Source organism: Lucilia cuprina, chromosome 4, assembly GCF_022045245.1.
Source record: "Lucilia cuprina isolate Lc7/37 chromosome 4, ASM2204524v1, whole genome shotgun sequence".
Lineage (NCBI taxonomy): Eukaryota > Metazoa > Arthropoda > Insecta > Diptera > Calliphoridae > Lucilia > Lucilia cuprina.
The window spans coordinates 98,985,990-99,008,599 of record NC_060952.1 but is presented as its reverse complement, the minus strand read 5'-3'; the positions used below and the strand labels follow the sequence as shown (position 1 = coordinate 99,008,599).

Below are 22,610 nucleotides of genomic sequence, written 5' to 3'. Positions count from 1 at the left end.
AAGTAATCCCTTTATTGACATCATCATAGGATTTGGGAAAATAGCGAAGTAAAAGAGTTATATGAATATTACACCATTTTTATTGATATTTTCTGCACAATATTAACGATTTTATATTAACGTTTTTCAGTTGATTTGCTTTTGTGCTAAACTAAATGTTGGTAAATCGAGGGATTACTGTACATACACTTGTGTGTATTTTTGTGTATCCCTGTATATGTGTAAATATGTTTGTATGTTAAAATAGATTGATATAACGCGTAAAACTTTTTTTGGCCAAATTGTGCTGAGTAGAATGTTTTAGCCTTTTTATGTATATTAAATATAATATTTTTTCATAAATTCTTTACAGTTACAAAAATCTCCTTTATGTTTATTATTCAAGCCTAAAAGTATGCATTACTTTTTTAAAATTATAAACAAAGTTCATTGAATATTCATGAAAAATCTTTTAAATTATCAATTTAGTTTTTGTAGTTTTTTCACTAAAACAGGATCAATTTGTCGAATGTTAAATCAAAAATGTAAAGCGCTCTTTATTCAGAACAATGCATTTCTTTTACAATTAAAAGACTTGTAAGAGACCCTGCAAAAATAAAAAGAAGTACTTTTAAAAAAATAACATTTTTCACCACTTCAAAGGTAGCGCTATGTGAATTTGTTTACCTTCTGTAGAAGTGATGTTCATTGACTTCCAAACAAGCGAAGTCAAAAATTTTGCCGTAAATTCTTTTTAATTAAATTCATTTTATTTTGAAGTTGATTAGTTCTATTTTATAATACTATAATTTCACTTCCTAATAACTTCCAAAAAAAAGACCACAAAGGAATCAAATAAAAAGAACATCCCTCCTATGACAAGCCTGAGGTCTTTTTCAGTACTTCCTGGAGTAAATTCTACTTCTTTTTCGCTACTTTGGATGTTCTTTTTTCGTTGGGAGAGTTACGGAAATGATTTTCGTATTAGAAAAAAGTACAATTGACATCAATAATTAAGGAATATAGTAATGTTTGAATGACTTCCGTTAATGGACTATAACGAGGGAGTGCATTAGTCCCAACTTTCGTGACTACACATACATTTCGATCAAATAACGGAAAATTGTAATTCGTTAGCTTGCGTATTAATCATCCATTTTAAATTATTTATTTTAAACAGCCTCAAAGTATGCTCTAAATTATTATACAAAAAACTGCACATAAAAAACAAATTCGCGGAATATTCGTGAAAAATATACATGTTAAATATTTTTCTAATTTTTTTATACAAATAGTTAAGTTTTTTTGTAAATTTTTTTTTCAGTGTACTACTATTGCAATTTATTTTATTATATTTATGTATATTTAGTTTAAATAAAAAAACTTCTACTGTTTGCAAATTCCATATTTTTGTAAATTTTTAGCTAAAATTGTCATATTTTAAATGTTTAATTAAAATAAATAGTTTGCTGCGTTTATTTGATCCTTAACTTTTTTTATTTGTTAAAATCATATTTTGTATTAAAAACTAGAAAAAAATTATAATAGGGCATTCATAGTTCGGCAGTATTTGTAAATAAAAGGATAAACTTTAAATAACTTTTATAAGGCAAATTATTTAACTGAAATTTACCTGAAATATAGAAATAAAATTAATTTTTTTTAATTATAAAACACCCAAGAAATATCAAGATTTTTTAAAGTAAATCGCATCTATTTCTTTTATTTGTTTTTATACCCACTACCAAAAATGATTTAATTTTGTCATTCTGTTTATAACACATTGAAATATTGCTCATAGACTCACAAAGGCATATAGATGTTCCTTATTAAATTCTAAGACGATCTAGCAATGTCCGTCCGTCTGTCGTCTGAAAGCACAATTTTGCACAAACATTTCCTATAGATAAAGTATGTTTATACCCTACACCACTTTAGTGGGTAGGAAATATTGGGTTTGTGCTGATGTTTGTTACATACAAAAATATTCGTCATATACCCAACTTAAAGTATACTAATCAGCTTAGAAGCATTTTCTAAGTCGATTAAGCTTTGTCCGTCCGTCCATTTACATGGCCGCCCATGTAAACCTTGTGCGCAAGGTACAGGACGCAATTTTCAAAATAATTGGATGAAATTTGGCACACACATAAATAACTTTGAAGTAGACTTAACTTCCCCTACCGATATTTATAAGCACAGGGCAATATTCTCCCCCACTCCCCTTTGAGCCCTCTTGTAAAAAATTTCTTTTTTTGCCTAAAATAAATAAAAATATTCCAGAATAAAGTTAAAAATGAAGTGCTTTATTTTTTGTTTTTAACATACTGACTGGTCTAGGGTATCATATGGTCGGCTATGCCCGACTATGCATTCATACTTGTTGGTATTGAAAATGTCAAATATCGGTTAAGTTTTTGCAAAGCACCCATACAAGTGGCCCTACGATAATCAGCTTTAAAAGCCAAAACTGTTGAAAAAATGAGAATAAAGCCATGAAGTTCGATATAAGTAAGTTTTATATTGCATAAGGAACGGTTCATAATTAACCTTATTCCTCTATAAGGTCAACACTAAAAATTAATTTAACGGCTATTACTGGCATTAAACCTTTCAAAGACCTTACATCTTAATTACTTTCTATAAAGTAAAAACTGTGAATACCATATTTATATGTATGTGTGTATTCTCCATATACATATTATTATTATTTTGAGTTTGGCAAAAAAAAGAGAAAATTTTTCAACATTTGTTGACAGTTATATATTGTTATTTTTATTGATATTTGTCAGCAAAAACATTAGTTTTTTCATATTGTTGTTATTTTGTTAACGTTTTATTGTTTTTTTTTCTAATGCTAACAATTTCCTTTTTTCAAAAAAATATACACTTTGTTTTGTACAGAAAAATAAATTTATCGATGATCTATGAGTTAAAAAAATTACCTTTTAAATTATTTTATTATAAAAAGTTTTTGTGCTACAACTAAATTAAGTGTTTCATTCAAGTAAAAGATGTTTAAATATAAAATTATACTGCCAAGTTTTATGTTTAAAAAAAAAAGAACAAAACATGTTTAAAATGTACAACACATTAACAGTCTTTTTAAATAAAAATTCAACACATCAATTTTCCAAAAAAAAAAACACAGACACAATTTAGCACGCACATTCACAATCACACAAATAACATACACTTTACTCTACTAAGTATAAGTCGGGAATACAAAGTGCTAAAGAATACACTCGAAACAAAACAATACTTACAACACTATAGTAAAGTTATAAAAGGTTAATGTACAACACCTCTAACAATGACAAACTGGATAAACTCTGAAAAATATTTGTAGGTAAAATTCTATAAACCAAAGGAAACCGTTAAAATAGTATTTTATATTTATTTGTTAATATATGTATGTATTTGTATGTATGTGTACTAAATCATGACAAAAAAAAACAGTAGCAAATAATAACAAATTGCCTACATTAAGGCGTTCGACCTACAAATGCGTTGATAATCGAAATGAAAACAAACGAGCAGGGCGTTTAAAGTGACAGTAGGTGTAGTATAGACTACAACAATGCCACAAAACTGAAATCACAACAACAACTACAACAACACCATCAACAAAATTTTCAACCTTAAAATAAAAAAAAAAAAAAAATACAAAAATTTATAATGGATGTCAAAATAACAAACAGCACTGTCATGTTTTATTGAGTGGGAAAAGGTGGAGAAAACATGGAACAGTGGGTGGTATATTTTTGTTAAATGTGTAAAGTAGCCAAATAACACTGCTACACTCTATTAACTTAATAATAAATACATAGAAAATTTATTGTTGTATATTTTGTGCATAAAGTGTTTGAAAGATTTGCTACCATTTTCCATTTAATATTTAATGACAAAACTGCGCGATAATGAATACAAGTCTGTTAAAATAAAACGTGATTGTTTTATATTATTTAGTATTTTCGATGGAAAAATCGAGGGATTTAATGTTAAATTTTTTGGCGCTTTAGTGATTTGTTTAGTAAATAATTTAGTTAAATGCTTGTTTTAAATAAAATTTAATTTGTTTTTTTTTTTTTTTTTAATTTTTGGAGATTATAAATGACCTAAGCATGACTAAGGATATTGAAAACCAATTTAATTTTCGTACTTTTTCTTTAAAAAGGAAGTTTAAAATATTTACTATTCTTGTATCCTTCAGCTTAATGCCAACTGTTTATATTTTTAATAGAAATATTTTCCAGTCAACTTTCTAGTCTTTCTAGTCTTGTCTGAGGTCTAGTCTAAAGCATAGTCTAAAATGTAGTCTATTCTATAGTCTAGTCTATAGTCTAAAATGTAGTCTATTCTATAGTCTAGTCTATAGTCCAGTCTATAGTCTAGTCTATAGTCTAGTCTATAGTCTAGTCTATAGTCTAGTCTATAGTCTAGTCTATAGTCTAGTCTATAGTCTAGTCTATAGTCTAGTCTATAGTCTAGTCTATAGTCTAGTCTATAGTCTAGTCTATAGTCTAGTCTATAGTCTAGTCTATAGTCTAGTCTATAGTCTAGTCTGTAGTCTAGTCTATAGTCTAGTCTGTAGTCTAGTATATAGTCTAGTCTATAGTCAATTTCCTATGAAATGTTAATGATGATTTCACACATGGTTTTAATGTACCATTAAAAAAAATCTTTTAATAATTTAACGAAATTAATCAGTAAAATTGTCCTTTTTGTCAGCCGTATTTTTAAATAAGTATGTATGTATGTATATAAGTTTTCTCTTAATTAATTTTCTCAGCTATTTTTTTTTAACACAAAAACCATTTTAAGGCTTTACAAGTAATTTAAAGGATTTAATATGCTTTTTGTTTTCCATTTAAATATTTTTTTTTCAAAATTAATCTTACATGTTCAACTACAACAACTGTTATACAGAAAAATATGTATGTATAACTGTATATAAGTGTGCATGTATAAAAGTTTAAATGCAAAAGTTTTATTTCCCCTTAAGAGGTGTTGGTGTTTGTTGGTAGAAAAGTTGAAGAAAAAACAAAAACTTTTAATTAATTAAGTTTTCATTTATTTGGTATAAGTTTTTGTAACAGTTTTCTTTTGTGAAAATTTATCATGCCGTAGCAAAGGGAATAAACCAATAAACTTGTCATTTTTCATAAATACTATTTCCTTACTTCCTAAGGGAACCAACCAACTAAACCCACACTTAGCAATTTAACATGCTTATCATATGTTTAAAATTGGTTTAAAGTTTATTTGATCCAAGTTCAGTTTGGTTGTTATTTTTTTTTTAGTGTTCAGCACTCACCTGAAGATAAATTGTGACGTGATGACATAGACAAATTTCTAGGCAACGTCATGCAATCCTGGCCTGTACCACCACCGTTAGTAGTGGTCATCAGCATATTGCCACGACCATCTAGTAATGCGGCACTAATACTACTGCTTGCTAGTCCAAGACCTCCACCTCCAGGATTTCGTCCATAATTTATTGAGTTTGTATGATGCAGAGTACCTGCTTTTGGCAACGTCATCATTCCGTTATTATATGTTAAAGTTGTAGATGGATTCATGCTGCTGTTGACGGTGGTGCTATTACGTCCAAATGTTTGTGAGCTATTGGGCTGCATGGAGGCAACACTAAGACCTACACCAATACCCACACCACTCCCACTAACACTTCCGCCGCCACCACTTCCACTACCCGCATTAACTGTGGTTGTAGACATGCCTTTGATTTGTAAATGTTCACGTTGCTGTTGAGCTGCCAGTTGATGTTGTTGTTGTTGCTGATGTAATTGCTGTTGTTGCTGCTGCTGCTGTTGTTGTTGTTTGGTTGTTGTGCTGTAAGTTACATTATTAATAACACTAGTACCCATCATGCCACCAGCTGAGCTAATATCCATCGTATTTAAGGCAGTTGTTTGTTTAGCTGAGCATAAATTTGTATTGTTAGCGGGATTATTGGAATTGCCTCCCATGGCTGCTGCATTTGGATTTGAGACCATTTGCTGCTGTTGTTGTTGCTGCTGTTGTTGATGTTGATGCTGTTGTTGTTGCTGCTGCTGTTGTTGCTGTGTTAATTGCATAGCTGTATTGCTGCACATATGTGGCGGTGGTGGTTTAACATCACTAGCTGTAAGCAGTATTGTACCCTGATCCCCATGATTCTCTACATCTACTATAACATTAGCACTCTGCGAGTGTCCCATATGATAGTGAGCATGTTTAATGGGATCTGGCGGATACGAGGGCACTTGCTGGTGCATGCTGCGCTGTTGATATTGTTTCTGCAATGTCTTCACTTCCAAACGTGTCTTGTCTCTTTGATAGTAGACTCCAGCGAAAATGAGTACATTTAATATTAACAAACTACAACCGATGGCAATGGTTACACTTAGAGCCGTTGAATAGGCAGCATATCCAGCTGATTCAAAACCAGATGCCAGTGTATCTGTTGTAGCATTGGCCATTGTTGTGGGTGCATAAACACCACCGGCCGTATAGTTACCACCACCCACGGGTATGCATGTTGTGTACATGTTCGGTTCAACGGTTGTAACTGAAAGTAGTAGAAAAAGAAAACATGCAAGTTGTTATTGGTTGGTCAGCAATAAGTAGTGTAATTGAGGCGAAATGTGAGCAAAAATGAAAAGTGAGAAAAAAATATTATTATTTTAGTTTTACGTGTCGGATTGAGTTAAATTGATTTTAATTTAATTGAAAAGTATGCTACAGAAAATGTTAAAGAAAATGTGAGCTATGGAAGTTAGCAATTTAAGACACATTAAGGAGTTTAACAAATACATTTAGTTATTATAGTTGAAGCGAGATGTTCCTGAAGCTTTGATCCTTGACTATATAGAAAATAAATTATGGAAAATATTTGCTTTTTGTGGCCATGAATATGTGCAAAATTAAGACATTTAAACGTAAGTGGTTTAAGCGATAAATTATCATAACAGGGATATTTATACAATAAAAAAATTCTTTTACATAATCAATAAAATAACGAGATTATCCCTAAAAGAATGAAATTTGAATTAGTTTCTCACTTTCTCAACTTATGTTGATCTTCATGCCATTAGTAGAGTACAAAGTAGATTAATGCACATTTAAAAGTATAATTCAGTTTGCCCTTTTTCCAAGAAAATTTCATCCAAAGTTTGTTAATTTAATTTATTTGCTCAACAGCTCGACACTTCTCTACTCTCGACTCGTTCTTATTGTTTTTGACGACCGTTTTATTATTTTTCTTAAAAAAACAACTAAAAATCTATATACAATCAAAATTTATACATTATCCCAGTGAACATTTTCTATAGTGCAAGTCGTCAAAATAACAACATTTTTTTATCGATCGAAATAGAAATATTTTACATCTAAAATTTATTTAGGAGACTTGTAAAAGAGACTTATACAAGAGTCCTTTAGAAGACAAATTGAAGCGACTTCTTTGCAAAACTTGTGCTTTTTTCTAACTATTATTTGTTCATTATATAGTTTCATTTAAGATAATATTTATTATCTTCCTACTATCATTTTTAAGTGTTTAAGATGTGTAGTTTGTAATGTTCCTTTACAAATTTAATTGCCAAATGCTTATAGGGGGTTCTTTGTATGTGTAAGTGTCATTGTATTAGTGTTAGAAGTGAACAGTAAGTATAAGTGAATTTTTCAGTCAAAACTTAATTTTTTTTCTGCTCTACACCCTCTTTTAATTTTAACACGGATGAACTTTTTTTGCTTGGATGGTGTTGACGATGATGTCAGTAATAAGTTAGAAACAGTGAAGAGTAAAATGTGTTCTGAAAGTAGAATAAATTTCTTAAATCTAACTACAGTTGGCAATTTCTTTTTTCCTTTTAATATTTTTTTGATTTTAATATTTTTTCTTTAAAATATTTCCATAAATTTTTCCCAGCATTAAACAGTCTATATAAAGTTGTTTTCTCTTTTGTCATCTACTGTTATATGTAAATGATTTTTTTCTACTGCTACTACTGCCGCGCCGCCAACGTTTGCTGTTATTTATGCAACTGTTAATGTTTCGGAAATATTTTAACTTTTAAGTGCTGCTTTAGATGATACTCAAGTGTCTGAAAAGTTTTCTGTTATTGCTGTTTTGTTTTTGTTAATTTTGTTCTGTGTTTCTAATATTGCCACGGCACTTGTATGCTTTAATGGTGTGACTTTATATATGACTTAATATACATTTAAACATGAAATTCTTTTTGACAATTAAATAGTGGAGATTTTTAACTGTTTGTTTTGTTTTTAATTTAAGTACTCTCTTGATTCATAATGGGAAAAAGTGATAATTTAAATTATTATGGCGAAATTTTGAAATATTAATTATTAATACTATTGATTAAGATTTGAGCAAGTAGATATGGAAAATATCGTTTATTATACTAAAGATTAACTTGTATAATGCCAATTAAAACACACCCTGTAACAATTTTTAAAAAAGCTTTCACACACGAAAAAGTTAATATGCATGTGAAAATAGAATCCACTTATAGCAATTCTGCGTACTCCGATTTTTATAATCAGCTCTTATGTCCTTATAAATGGACTTCAAAGTTTATAGGACTTACAATTTAAAACAAATATTTAAAATATTTATTTGTATTATATGATGCTAATATTGATATCAAATGGAAACTGTGTAACTTCTATCTACATTATTTACTTGACTTACTTAGAGAAAAAATCGAAAAAGAATTTAACTTAAAAAGGACTCATTTTCAACACTAAAACTTTTAACTAATTTTTTGTGATAAAATTTCATTAAGATTTTCATTTCTTTTTTAATCCTTTTTTTATAAATTTGGAATTCCATCTTTTGAAATCGTATGTTCTTTAAATTTTAAAGTCCTTTTACAGGAGAGTAAGAGCTGATTACGGAAAACTGAGTACACAGAGTACATACTATTGGTCCACAGTTTACTGTACATATAGATTTCGTATACACATGACTGTTGCACGGCGATATAGGTTTAATTTCTATAATTACTTTTACTCTTTATTAATAGAATCAGTTTTTACCTTGGAAAACCAAAAACGTATGATTGTTATTTATTAAAAAAAAATATTAAACATACGCTTTGGTGTCCAATAACGAGGAATGCTAAATACGTATGATTGTTATTTATTTTTTAAAAAATAAAATATAAAACATATGCTATGGTGTCCAATTGTCTTTATCGATTTATCGATATTAATTGTATAATTTTTAAGTTATTTGACTCATTGTAAGATAAAGGGTGTTAAATTTTTACTTACTAGGAAGTAAAAATTTAACAGTTCTTGAAAATACGGAAAATTTAGTCCAAATTCTTAAAAATGTGTTTCGAACTAAATTTCACTGTATTGAGAAATGTTTTAATGCTTTTGGAGATAAACTTAAAACGAATCCAAAGGAATCTGTCAGTATGACTTGTAGCTTAAAACTGAAATGAGTTTTTGAAATTTTTTCTTATGATTTGAAATCATTTTTGTGGCCACAAAGAAATTTTATATTATAAAATAAAAGTTACATTAAAGTACAAAATCACACTTACTTTGATACTTTACAACAACTCTTTTACACTTAGAAGTGCTAAAAAAAACTAAACTACATAAAATAAAACAACAACTCCTCTTTCTCTCTCATTCGTTCGGGAGAAAATATATCTTTTTATACATGTTTCGCAAAGCTTTTTCTAACTAAACCTTAAATAGCAAAACAACAAAGTTAGATAAAAGTTTCGGATGCAAACACTTGTGTACCCTAAAATTTTGTTTGTTGTTGTTGTCGTTATTGCTGAAGCTGCTTTTTCGCCACACACCATTAAACAAAGTATTATTTTTGTATGTTTGCATTTGTTTTTATTATTTTTTTGTGCAACTTTTGAAAAGTGACTAAAATCCACTTGTCGCCAGCAATTTTTTCCACTCTTCAGTATTTGTTGTTGTTTGTAAATTGTATACACAAAAAATAAATGTTGCTTAAACTTAAAATCACTACAAACATTTGATTGCAATACGTTTCCTTTTATTTAGTTTTTATTTGTCTTGTTTATTTTTAGATAAATATAAAAATATATAAATTTACACATAAGGAGTGAGATCGAAAAATTCTTAACACACGTTTTTCATTACATTTTTCAACCAAAGTATTATTTGATTTTTTTTTGATCAAGTTACCTTTGAAAAACATGTCAGTTATTATGTGTAATGTCAATTATATTAATTTTTTTGTTAATCTGATTAAAATGAGTGACCAGAAAAAAGCGCGTACTGAAATTATTAAATATTTTCAACTAATTCCAACTTGGTCTTACAAAAAGTTGGCCAAGCATACAAAAGTACCGGGAGAACTTGTCAGTTGATAGAAAACCTGGTACAGGTAGAAGGAATGGTCCACATGATGTTTCTAAAGCCAAAAAATAGAACGCATTTTCAAACGAGCTCCCAACACATCCGGTAGGAAAGCAGCTCGGTTAGCTCAGTGCTCGGACTATTTGGTACGAAAAGTTAAAGCTAATGCAGGTTTAAAAACATACAAGGCTCAAAAAGTTCCTAACAGGAACGCTGCTAAAAATTTAGAGGCCAAAAACAGTGCACGCAACTTCCAGGTCAAAAGTTTTATGTTGCTGATGCTCGAGGGAATGTTGAAGAAAAGTTTAGGACCCAAAAGCAGACAAAATTTCCCAGAAAGTTCTTGGTATGGCAAGCAATATGCAGTTGCGGAAAAAGAAGCCAATCATTTGTTACAACGGGCTCTATAAATACCGAAATTTACATCAAGGATGTTTACAAAAAAGGCTGCTTCCATTCATAAGACTTCTTAATGTGTCCACTTATTTTTGGCCTGACTTGGCATCCTGTTACTATGGTAAACAAGCCCTTGAGTGGCACAAGAACAATAATGTGGTATTTGTACCAAGAGAGGCAAATCCTCCAAACTGCCCGGAGCTAAGGTCAGTGGAGAGATATTGGGCTCTTGTTAAAAGAGAATTGAAGAGTACAAAAAAGGTGTCCAAAAGTGTGGTAGATTTTAAACGGAGATGGACTACATGTTCGAGCAAAGTGACAGAAAGCACTATAAAAACGTTAATGGACGGGTTTCCGAAAAGGGTTCAAAATTTCATCACTAGTGATTAAAACTATATTTTTTTTTGTAAATTGTAATAATAATTTGAATCAAAGAAAAAAAAATAAAGCTGTAAGTTTAGAGGTTTCTTTTTTATAAACATATATGTATGGTAAGAATTATTCGATCTCACTCCTTATACATAGACTTATACACTTATCTTTATGTTTTTCGTATCTTTATTTTAACAACTTTAATCATATGAAATATTTAAAGATATACACATAATAAAGCAGAGTATTAAGAAAATAAAGGGACAAGATATTTTTAAGATATACAAAATCTAAAAATTTTCTCTGTCATGGTGTTCTAGTTTGACACACTATAAGACTCTCAATAGAAAGTTAATACAAAAACAGGTTATATATTCAAAAAGCTTAAATGTTCCTTAATAATTTTTGTATATATCGCATTTTCATAGGATTGGTATTTTAAGAAAGAAACAATTATTTTAATATTTACTTTAGAGATACAACGTAGCGTATGACTAATATTTAATTATTTTGGAAATTTTGGAATAATACGTTTTTTTTCTAAAAATATTAGAGGGTTTGAATAGACGTCAATTAATAGAACAGAATATAAGCTTTGAGTAAATTTAACTGGAAATTAAATTGTTAATTGATTGTTGAGATTCGAAGCCTCAAAGAGGTATAATGAGTTTTGGGGACATTTTAATATATTATAAATTTTATATTTTGTTGAATATAATTATTTTAAATTAAGATTGCTTTTGATAAATTTTGAAAAAAAAACTAAAAACCCGAAACAATTTTCAAAATATTTAAATATACTTTGGTCAATTCCATTTGATTGTGTTCCCTTTTTGTTATACTTCATTTCCCTTTACATATTTATTTTAGTTATTGTATTATTTTGTTAGCTGCTTTTTTGAGTAATATTAATTATCCTTTTTATTGTGAATATGTGTGTGTAATAAGCATATTGTATGCATGTCATGTTTGTGGTTGAATTTGTATCATTTGTTGAATTTTAATGCAAATGAAAATGTTTACCAAATGATGTCATTATTATTTCAGTTTTGTGGGTTTATATATATGTATAGCTCTCTCTTCCAACCCCCCCCCCCCCCTACTGCCAATAAACCAAAAAGAGATTTTAGTTTTTGTAAAAAGCAAATTAAGCGACTGATCATATTAAATGAATTGAATTAAATGTAATTAAAAATACATATATGTTTGCATATAAAACATATTATTTAATCTGATAAAAACTACAAAAATAAAAGCAAATTTATATGGAATTTACAATAATGACAAACATGTCAAAAATGCTTAACTTATATAAAATAGAGTAATGAAAAAAATGGAACAAATAAAATTGGTCTAATTTTAATTAGAGTGTGTAAATTCAAAGAGTGATTTAAAGAAAAAAAACAACATTCTGTTCTGCTTACAAAACAAACAGCATTACTAATTTTGTCAAGTAGTCAACAAAGAAATTTAACATGATAAACTTGCTAAAACACTTGCAGAGAGACAAAAGCATAAAGGCCTCTTTTTTTCTAATAAAACTCAAGCCTTAAATCTACAAAGAGGCTTTTATGTTTAAGCATGGAACTGTACTAACAACTGCACATTTTCTTGCATACATGTCTCACATTCAAACATATACTTAGAACATAAGCCAAGGTTTCACTTTTTCTTAACGTTTTTTTTTTTATTTTTTTCCTTTTTTGACAATAACTGTGTGTATGAATCTGTACATACTTAAGGGAATATGCTATGTGTGCATGCATGTATGTTAATTGTACTTAACTAAATATTTGCCCTGCAGTTTGGAATAGTAACTTAATAACCATATTAACCTATTTTTTCAACTATATACTGTAGGTTCGATAATGTTATAAAGAGTGATCGAATCGAAATTTAGCTCTAAACTTTTTTTTGAAATATGCAAAAGTTTTCAATTGTGTCTGTTCAACCTGTTGGGTAGTCATAACTCGTGTTCTTGTTACACATTTCTTTTGTTTATGACTGGAAAACGCCAAGAATTTTTGCTTTTTATAACTTGTTCCAAATATATGAAAATGAAATATTTTTTAACACTTTACTTTCTTCAAGGAAAAAAAAAGCACAATCAAAACAAATATAACGTAAAGAAATTGAAACAGAAAATATAACCAAACTAAATATATTACCATAGTTTTAACTTAAAAGAAGTTAGAAGTTAATTTAATTAAAAATATAATTTATATCCTGAAAAGTCTATAATTCAAGCTGTATGCTTATTGACTTTTCTATAATGTTTGTGTATATACTTTTGTTATACTGTGAATAAATTTAAAGTTCTATATTTTTATCTAAAAATGTTCAACATAACGTATGAGTAACATTTAATTTTATAAAGATAATTATTTTTATTTTATTTATATTATTGAAATATAAAAATTGAAATTGCCATTCTTGTTTCTACATTTTGTATATACACATTTTAAATCTTTTAGTCTTTTCTTTTAATATGTATGTCTGTCCGTCCATACCTATGTTGAAAACTATTTTCTGAAGATTGTATATGTCTTCGGGATTCAAATCATGGAACAGTATATCATATACTGTTGAAGTCACAATAATATTCAAGTATATCAAATTGACACGAAAATGTCAATATGTATAGACAATTTCGTGTCAAATGACCCAATTTAAAAAAAATCTATTTGGATAAAATTCGCGAAATTTACTGTTGTATTGTCGGTCATGAACTTCCGGAGTTAGAGAGGGTTTTTGTGTAACTTTTTATTTATTGGTCCTAACAAAAATTGTCAATTTTTTTTGCTCATGAGAAAAATATATCATCAGCATCTATAACGTACTTGATTGAAAAAAGAATTAATCTTTATAATTAAATGCTTTTTTCAAAGATTGTTTGAAATTTTCTCAAAAAATTTGGGTTTTTAGCCATATTATTTCCAAGTGTCAATTTTAACTTGTTGTAACTTTTCGTGTTATAAACCAGTTGGTTTAAATCATCAACTATTTAAAGCTTAAGTTCTTTCTCTATAATTCTTTATTACAACATTTTCGAAATGATCACGTAATTCAAAAGTTATTGTAATTTAAGAAAATTGTATTCTCATTGTACCCCATAACGTGTGATTAATATTTAATTACAGGATAAAATAATTTTACTCATACGTGTTAAGCAAATTTCTTTTAAACTACTCAATAAACAAAAAAAAAACTTTTTAAGTAACATTTGCAAAGGATCTTAGGATTTCCGAAAACATGTTTTGATAATACTAATAACAACACTAATACTATAACAACTAACTGCAAATAAGACATTAACCTCCCTAATATCAATTAAACAAACTAACCAATTTATAAAAATGTTTGTAAATAATTTAAATTTGTAAAAATTTATCTCTCTCTCTTTCTATCATGCATTGTTTGTACTTAAACGCATTTAAACACTTCATTATTATCATTGTAAATTAAGGAACCCAAAAACAACAACAACAAAATAAGTAAAACTCTACCCTTGATATACATTTTACCACTAATGTTTTCAATGTTTTTTAATAAACACAACAAAACCTCAACCTAAAAAATAAACAGCAACAAAACTGGCCCCTCTTAGCCCTCTATACTATATCGAGAAAATACATATACATATAGAGCAAAATATATAAATGTAATTGTGAACATTTTTGTTGCTGGTTAAGCAATACAAACTAAATGCTAAATTATGGTAGTGGCAACACTTACACAAACGCATACAACTACAAAAACGCACTTATAAACACATACATACAAATACTTATGTATACATACAGATACACTTGTTTGTATATAATACATAGATTGTGAAACAAGTCAAGAGAGAAAGAGTGAAAGTGGTGTCACTATGAGAAGCTGTAGTTGTTGACCCAATTAAAATTTGCTGCTGCTGCAACGTTTTTTTTTCTTCTTTACATTTCTGCTATTAAACGTGGGTTGGGTTGAATTACAAGTGTAAAGGACAAATTAAAAAAGAAAATTTATACTTAAAAATTAAAATAAAAAATAATCATATATATTTGTATAAATGAAAATCTTTAAGGCATGAAGGAAGGAAGTTAAGCCGACAGTTAGGTAGGCTTTCAGCAGGATGATAACAAGGAAGGTGGTAAATTAAGTGCTGTTGGAATGTTAAGGTCTCATTTTTAGGAGATAAACAAAATAATAATAAAAATAATTTGCCATGATTAAGAATTTCTTTATTTTTTCCTACTTACTTAACCCTCTTTCGTGCTAAATAAACAGAATTGTTTTGTTGTATTTTTCGTTTTCATTTTTTTTATTTATTTATTTAAGTACACTCTGAGAAAAATGTAATTAGATGTAAAGATTTTTTTTCTTTATACAAAACCACTAAGCTATTTTTTAAATGTTTAAATGTAGTTAGTAGTAGTTTGTTGAGAATGTATGTATGTGTTCGAAAAAAAAAAATAGAATTTTATAAATTTGAAGCATTTGCAATTTTTTGGTTTCTTTTTTTCTGCTTAATAGTTGTAGTTTAATGAAAGATATCTGTTATATGTATATAAGAGAGTATTTGCCCTTAAGCATGTTTCAAGTTGTTTAGTTACAATTTCTTATTTTTTTATATTTTCTTATGCATGCCTGCAGATACTTAAAGGAATATTATCTTTTGTTCAAAAAACACTCCTAATGGAAAGACAAACAAATACAATAAACGTCCTGAGACAACGTCTTATTTCAAAGACTACATCTTATTTCAAAGACTACCTCTTATTTCAAAGACTACGTCTTATTCGAAAGATTACGTCTTATTCGAAAGACTACGTCTTATTCGAAAGACTACGTCTTATTCCAAACACTATGTATTATTTCTAATACTACGTCATATTACAAAGACTATATCGTTTTTGAAACATAATAACTTATTCCATGTTTTTCAAAGGCTATGTCTTGCTCCGAAGACTTCGTATTATTCCAAAGATAATAACTTATTCCGAAGACAGTGTCCTATCCAAAGAGTAGACCTTATTCTAAATACAATATCTTATTGCCCAAACTACCTCTTAATCCAAAGAGAACATTTTTTTCCAAGATTATCCAAACTTACGACTTAATTTAAATACAAAGACTACGTTTTATTACAGAGACAAAGACCAAGTCTAATTTAAAAGACTACGTCTTATATAAAAGACTACGTTCTATTTCAAAGACTACGTCATATTCAAAAGACCAAGTCATATTCAAAAGTCTACGTCTTATTCAAATGTCTACGTCTTATTCAAAAGACTACGTCTTATTACAAAGATTACATCTTGGTCTAAAAAACACATGCATTTCTTATGATTTTCTTTAAAAAAATCACTATTTCACTATCTGCTTTGATTACTTTGCATATCTGTCCTGTAATAGTATATAATTCTTACATTACAGTTTTTATTAAATATTTCTTTTATACAGCTTCTACTTCTTTTTCTCCTTGTTTGGTTTCTCTAACCAACTTTTTACATTTGTATTTCTTAGTATTTTAATTTAAATGTTGTGTTTTCTACATTCTGTTACTGTATTTTTCATTTATTACTGTATTTCCTTTTGCCTTTCACAACTAAAGAGTAAAGAGTTGTAACTAATTTACCTTGGGTAACAACTTATACTCTTACAGCTACATACATATACAATCACATACATACATCTATACACAAATACAAAAAATAAAATAGTTGTTGTTACTGAATAGTAAAAGTAGAAATAATCAGCTTTAGCATTAACATAAGATGAAGAAAGAGTAGAAAAGAAAAGCAGAACAACAGAGCAGGCAGCATCAGATCTACATAATTATTTATTTCAGTTTTTTTCATCTTCATCTTCACGTCTCTTTCTCACAGTATTTGTTCTGTTTTTGTTTTTCATACAGTTTCGCCTTAATTAAATGCACATTAAGGGATTGTTGTTTAAGCTCTGTTGAACTTTGTGGGTTTTCAATTCGTAATTTCTCTTAATCATATTGTTGTTGTTGTTGGTTTATTCTTTATTTATTTTGCTCATCTTATTCTTGCTGTTTGTTGTTGTTGTTAATGTCCTTGGTTTGTATATTTTAATTTGTATTTCCATGCAGTTGTTTGTGTGAGTATGCTTTGTTTTTTTCTTTCACTAGTAATTTGTGGTTATAATTTGTATGTGTGTATATATGCTGGTTTATCAAATAGTAAATTATCCTTATGATAAGTGTATGTATTGTAAGATAATACTATTTTAAAGGGAATACACATGCATGTTTCCTTCTTTGGATTTTCAAATTTTTATTTTTGATTTTTTTTGTAAAGTAATTGTAATATGAAAACATAACTTTTCTTAAAAAAAAACATGTTCATCAAAAAAGCTAAAAGGGATTTTATGTATTTGAATTAATACTTCTTCTATAGAATTGAATTTATGCTGCCTTATTAGGAACGACAGACGATTATTGGGAAAAAGTTCATTTGACATTTAAACAAAGCAATTACGAATTTAAACATCTGTAATGTTATGTATACACGGTTGTTAGATCTTACAACGTTGGCAGTAAAATATGCAGAAAATGTCTAATAACAGTGTAAACTTACAAATTTTGTCTTCCAATATTGTCAGTAATTCCTTTTCTGACAACGTTGCTAAAGAAAAGTTGTAAGTTCAGACGATTTTTCGACATTTGCTGAACATTTTACTGACAACGTTGTAAGATCTGACAACCGTGTATCACGGCTTTTAGATGTGACAATTTATTGAGTGCTAACAAAATGCCTAGCTAACTAACTAACAAACAAACTAACCAACTCACTAACTAACTAACTCACATTGAGAAACCACGTATACTTTATTTTCTTTCCCCATATTTATCATACGCCACCACATCATTGTCTCAGTTAGAAAGACAGTGTAAAATGCAGATAAGACATAAAATGAATAATATTTTGTGAAAACAGTATACGTGAAATATTTCCATTTATGTCTTTTCAAATTTCAAGATTAGTATGCCAGACACAAAGTTTCAACTCTATCGGTCAAGAACTGCTTCATACAGTGGTTTTTTAACTGAGTGTAACTTTTCACATATTGATCCTACAATGAATTGTCCAAAGGCCTTAATTTTCTTATTCCATAATAATCATACGCCACCATATTATTAACATAGTTAAAGAGACATTTTATTAGCATTTAATTTCATTTATTAAACTTTTTCACTGCTTTTTTTCTTCATCCAATTAAATACATCTTGAATTTTTAAGTAAGTAATGGTATTTAACAATGATCGCACGTAGTCATTATTTTGTTAAATTTTTTTTCTATTTATTTTTTTTAATATTTTTATAAAACCTAATTTGGTTGGCTTGAAACACACAGTAAGATATACTCTTTAACATTTAAAATTACTAAAGTAGCAAAAAAGTAATAAATTAACTTTGACTTATTGACTTTTTAGCATTTATTTTTTGTCCTTTTTTTGGTATTTTTTTTCGTTAGTCATTCTTTACAAAATTCAAAGGAAACTACAATCGACATGCACTTATCTTTGGCATCCGAGAAAACTTTACAGAAAAATAGAACAAACACTCCGAATAGAGAGACAAACAGAGAGACAGACAGACACGCGGAGCAGTAAGTAATTGACATTTGAAAAGAAAAAGAAAATGTTTTTAATGTTTTAAGATGAAAAATAAAAGAAAATTAACTTTGTTTACTTTTTTCTTTGGTTTTCGAAGGAAGGTGCTTTTGTGGTTTGCATTTTTTTTCTTAAACTGTCAAACCAAAAATTTACCAACTGGTAAAAGAAGTTTTAGTAGTTTATTTCTATTAAGTAAACAGTAAAAGCTAATAAAATTAGACAGTCTTTTGACATATGTACATATAATATAATAAATTCACTATTTCAAGTTCTACTTACTTCTAGCACTTTTCCTTTTATTTTTAAGCATTTTTATGCATGTTTTTTTATTTATATGTTTTACGTCTCAAATGTTTTAATCAACTTAATTTCATGTGTTCTACTATAAGGTGCTATCGTTCTTTCTTTGTGTGCAAAGAAAACGCAAAAAAACCATAATGGTTGTCTAAGAAAAATGAATGAGCAAAAGAATGAAAAACGTTGTGAAACTTAAGAAACGTTCATCTTACTGACTTTGCGGTTGAGCAACTTTTCTTTTTTATTTTCATAGTTTAACAATTCTTTATTTCTGAACTGGAAATTTTGTTGTTGCTGTTCTTGGTTTTAACTACACCTTGAACTATAAAGACGATTAAAGGAAATAGTATATATTTAACGGAATAAGAAATAAGGTTTAAAATTTACCGAAAAAATTGATATTTAACTAAAAATCAAAACTTTTTCGAAATATCAAAATATAACAAATATTTCAACTGAAAATACTGGATAAACGAAATTTACCGAAAAAATCGAAACTTCATTGAAAATTTTATATGTTATCGAAAAATCAATACTTTATAATCGATTTAAAAAAAATCGATTATAAAAAATGAATTTTTAAAAAAATGAAACTACAAAACTTCAAAATCTCATATTTTCACCTAACACTCCAAGCTCAGAAATTCATATTCTTCATTAGTTAAACTAGACCTCACAGTATTTTTGATAGATAAATAAATGAATAAAAGTTGTATCTTCAAAAAAAGGAAGTTGTCTTAGCAGTTGTGGTAAGACAAAGTTGAAGAGATAAAAATATAAAATGAATTAAAATTTCTTTAGTTTTGTTTATGCCCAGTTACTATGACGAGAATAATGATGCTGTGACTATATAAGTAGACAATAATGTTGAAATACTGATGACGATGATGACTTATATAATAACTATGAGGTTTGAAGCAGGCAAAAGATGTCTATGTTAATTAAGTAGAGTTAATGTAATAGAAGCTTCTTATAATATTTTTTATTTCTGGTTTTATTATATTAGGGCGGTGTAAATATTATAAATGTTTAATTTAAATAAATTATATCTTTTTTTTTTAATTTTGATTGTAGGATAGAATATTGTTTGGTGGAAAATATTTGAGGGTTAAATAAAGTTTAAAGGGGTTTGTATTTTCTAGTACCATCCTAATATGTATATTTCTTTGCAGGCATGGAAAATTTAAATTTTGAAATAACAAATTTAATATTTTTTTAGTTTTAAAGTACCTAACTTAATTGACTATGTCTATACTGTAGACTAGACTATAGACTAGAGTAGTGTGTAGTAATATATAATATAGTCTATAGTGTAGTCTAGTGTATAGTAGACAATGTGTTAGTCTATAGTCTAGCCTACATTCCAGTCTTCAGAATAGTTTAACATGCAGTCTAGTCTTTAGTCTAGTCTATAGTCTAGTCTATAGTCTAGTCTAGTCTATAGTCTAGTCTATAGTCTAGTCTATAGTCTAGTCTATAGTCAAGTCTATAGTCTAGTCTATAGTCTAGTCTATAGTCTAGTCTAGTCTATAGTCTAGTCTATAGTCAAGTCTATAGTCTAGTCTATAGTCTAGTCTATAGTCTAGTCTAGTCTATAGTCTAGTCTATAGTCTAGTCTAGTCTAGTCTATAGTCTAGTCTAGTCTAGTCTAGTCTATAGTCTAGTCTATAGTCTAGTCTATAGTCTAGTCTATAGTCTAGTCTATAGTCTAGTCTATAGTCTAGTCTATAGTCTAGTCTATAGTCTAGTCTATAGTCTAGTCTATAGTCTAGTCTATAGTCTAGTCTATAGTCTAGTCTATAGTCTAGTCTATAGTCTAGTCTATAGTCTAGTCTATAGTCTAGTCTATAGTCTAGTCTATAGTCTAGTCTATAGTCTAGTCTATAGTCTAGTCTATAGTCTAGTCTATAGTCTAGTCTATAGTCTAGTCTATAGTCTAGTCTATAGTCTAGTCTATAGTCTAGTCTATAGTCTAGTCTATAGTCTAGTCTATAGTCTAGTCTATAGTCTAGTCTATAGTCTAGTCTATAGTCTAGTCTATAGTCTAGTCTATAGTCTAGTCTATAGTCTAGTCTATAGTCTAGTCTATAGTCTAGTCTATAGTCTAGTCTATAGTCTAGTCTATAGTCTAGTCTATAGTCTAGTCTATAGTCTAGTCTATAGTCTAGTCTATAGTCTAGTCTATAGTCTAGTCTATAGTCTAGTCTATAGTCTATAGTCTAGTCTATAGTCTAGTCTATAGTCTAGTCTATAGTCTAGTCTATAGTCTAGTCTATAGTCTAGTCTATAGTCTAGTCTATAGTCTAGTCTATAGTCTAGTCTATAGTCTAGTCTATAGTCTAGTCTATAGTCTAGTCTATAGTCTAGTCTATAGTCTAGTCTATAGTCTAGTCTATAGTCTAGTCTATAGTCTAGTCTATAGTCTAGTCTATAGTCTAGTCTATAGTCTAGTCTATAGTCTAGTCTATAGTCTAGTCTATAGTCTAGTCTATAGTCTAGTCTATAGTCTAGTCTATAGTCTAGTCTATAGTCTAGTCTATAGTCTAGTCTATAGTCTAGTCTATAGTCTAGTCTATAGTCTAGTCTATAGTCTAGTCTATAGTCTAGTCTATAGTCTAGTCTATAGTCTAGTCTATAGTCTAGTCTATAGTCTAGTCTATAGTCTAGTCTATAGTCTAGTCTATAGTCTAGTCTATAGTCTAGTCTATAGTCTAGTCTATAGTCTAGTCTATAGTCTAGTCTATAGTCTAGTCTATAGTCTAGTCTATAGTCTAGTCTATAGTCTAGTCTATAGTCTAGTCTATAGTCTAGTCTATAGTCTAGTCTATAGTCTAGTCTTAGTCTATAGTCTAGTCTATAGTCTAGTCTATAGTCTAGTCTATAGTCTAGTCTATAGTCTAGTCTATAGTCTAGTCTATAGTCTAGTCTAGTCTATAGTCTAGTCTATAGTCTAGTCTATAGTCTAGTCTATAGTCTAGTCTATAGTATAGTCTAGTCTATAGTCTAGTCTATAGTCTAGTCTAGTCTAGTCTAGTATAGTCTAGTCTAGTCTAGTCTAGTCTAGTCTATAGTCTAGTCTATAGTCTAGTCTATAGTCTAGTCTATAGTCTAGTCTATAGTCTAGTCTATAGTCTAGTCTATAGTCTAGTCTATAGTCTAGTCTATAGTCTAGTCTATAGTCTAGTCTATAGTCTAGTCTATAGTCTAGTCTATAGTCTAGTCTATAGTCTAGTCTATAGTCTAGTCTATAGTCTAGTCTATAGTCTAGTCTATAGTCTAGTCTATAGTCTAGTCTATAGTCTAGTCTATAGTCTAGTCTATAGTCTAGTCTATAGTCTAGTCTATAGTCTAGTCTATAGTCTAGTCTATAGTCTAGTCTATAGTCTAGTCTATAGTCTAGTCTATAGTCTAGTCTATAGTCTAGTCTATAGTCTAGTCTATAGTCTAGTCTATAGTCTAGTCTATAGTCTAGTCTATAGTCTAGTCTATAGTCTAGTCTATAGTCTAGTCTATAGTCTAGTCTATAGTCTAGTCTATAGTCTAGTCTATAGTCTAGTCTATA

General features: G+C 28.7%; 1 protein-coding gene across 1 annotated transcript in view; it reads right to left on the bottom strand.

Annotated features, from left to right (window-relative positions):
- Positions 1-22,610, bottom strand: part of LOC111684565 — a 149,021-nt gene that overhangs the window by 26,469 nt on the left and 99,942 nt on the right. Inside the window, exon 11 of the mRNA XM_046948729.1 lies at positions 5,297-6,550. Within this exon, the coding sequence (XP_046804685.1) occupies positions 5,297-6,550 (1,254 nt within the window). The remainder of the gene's footprint in view (positions 1-5,296; positions 6,551-22,610) is intronic.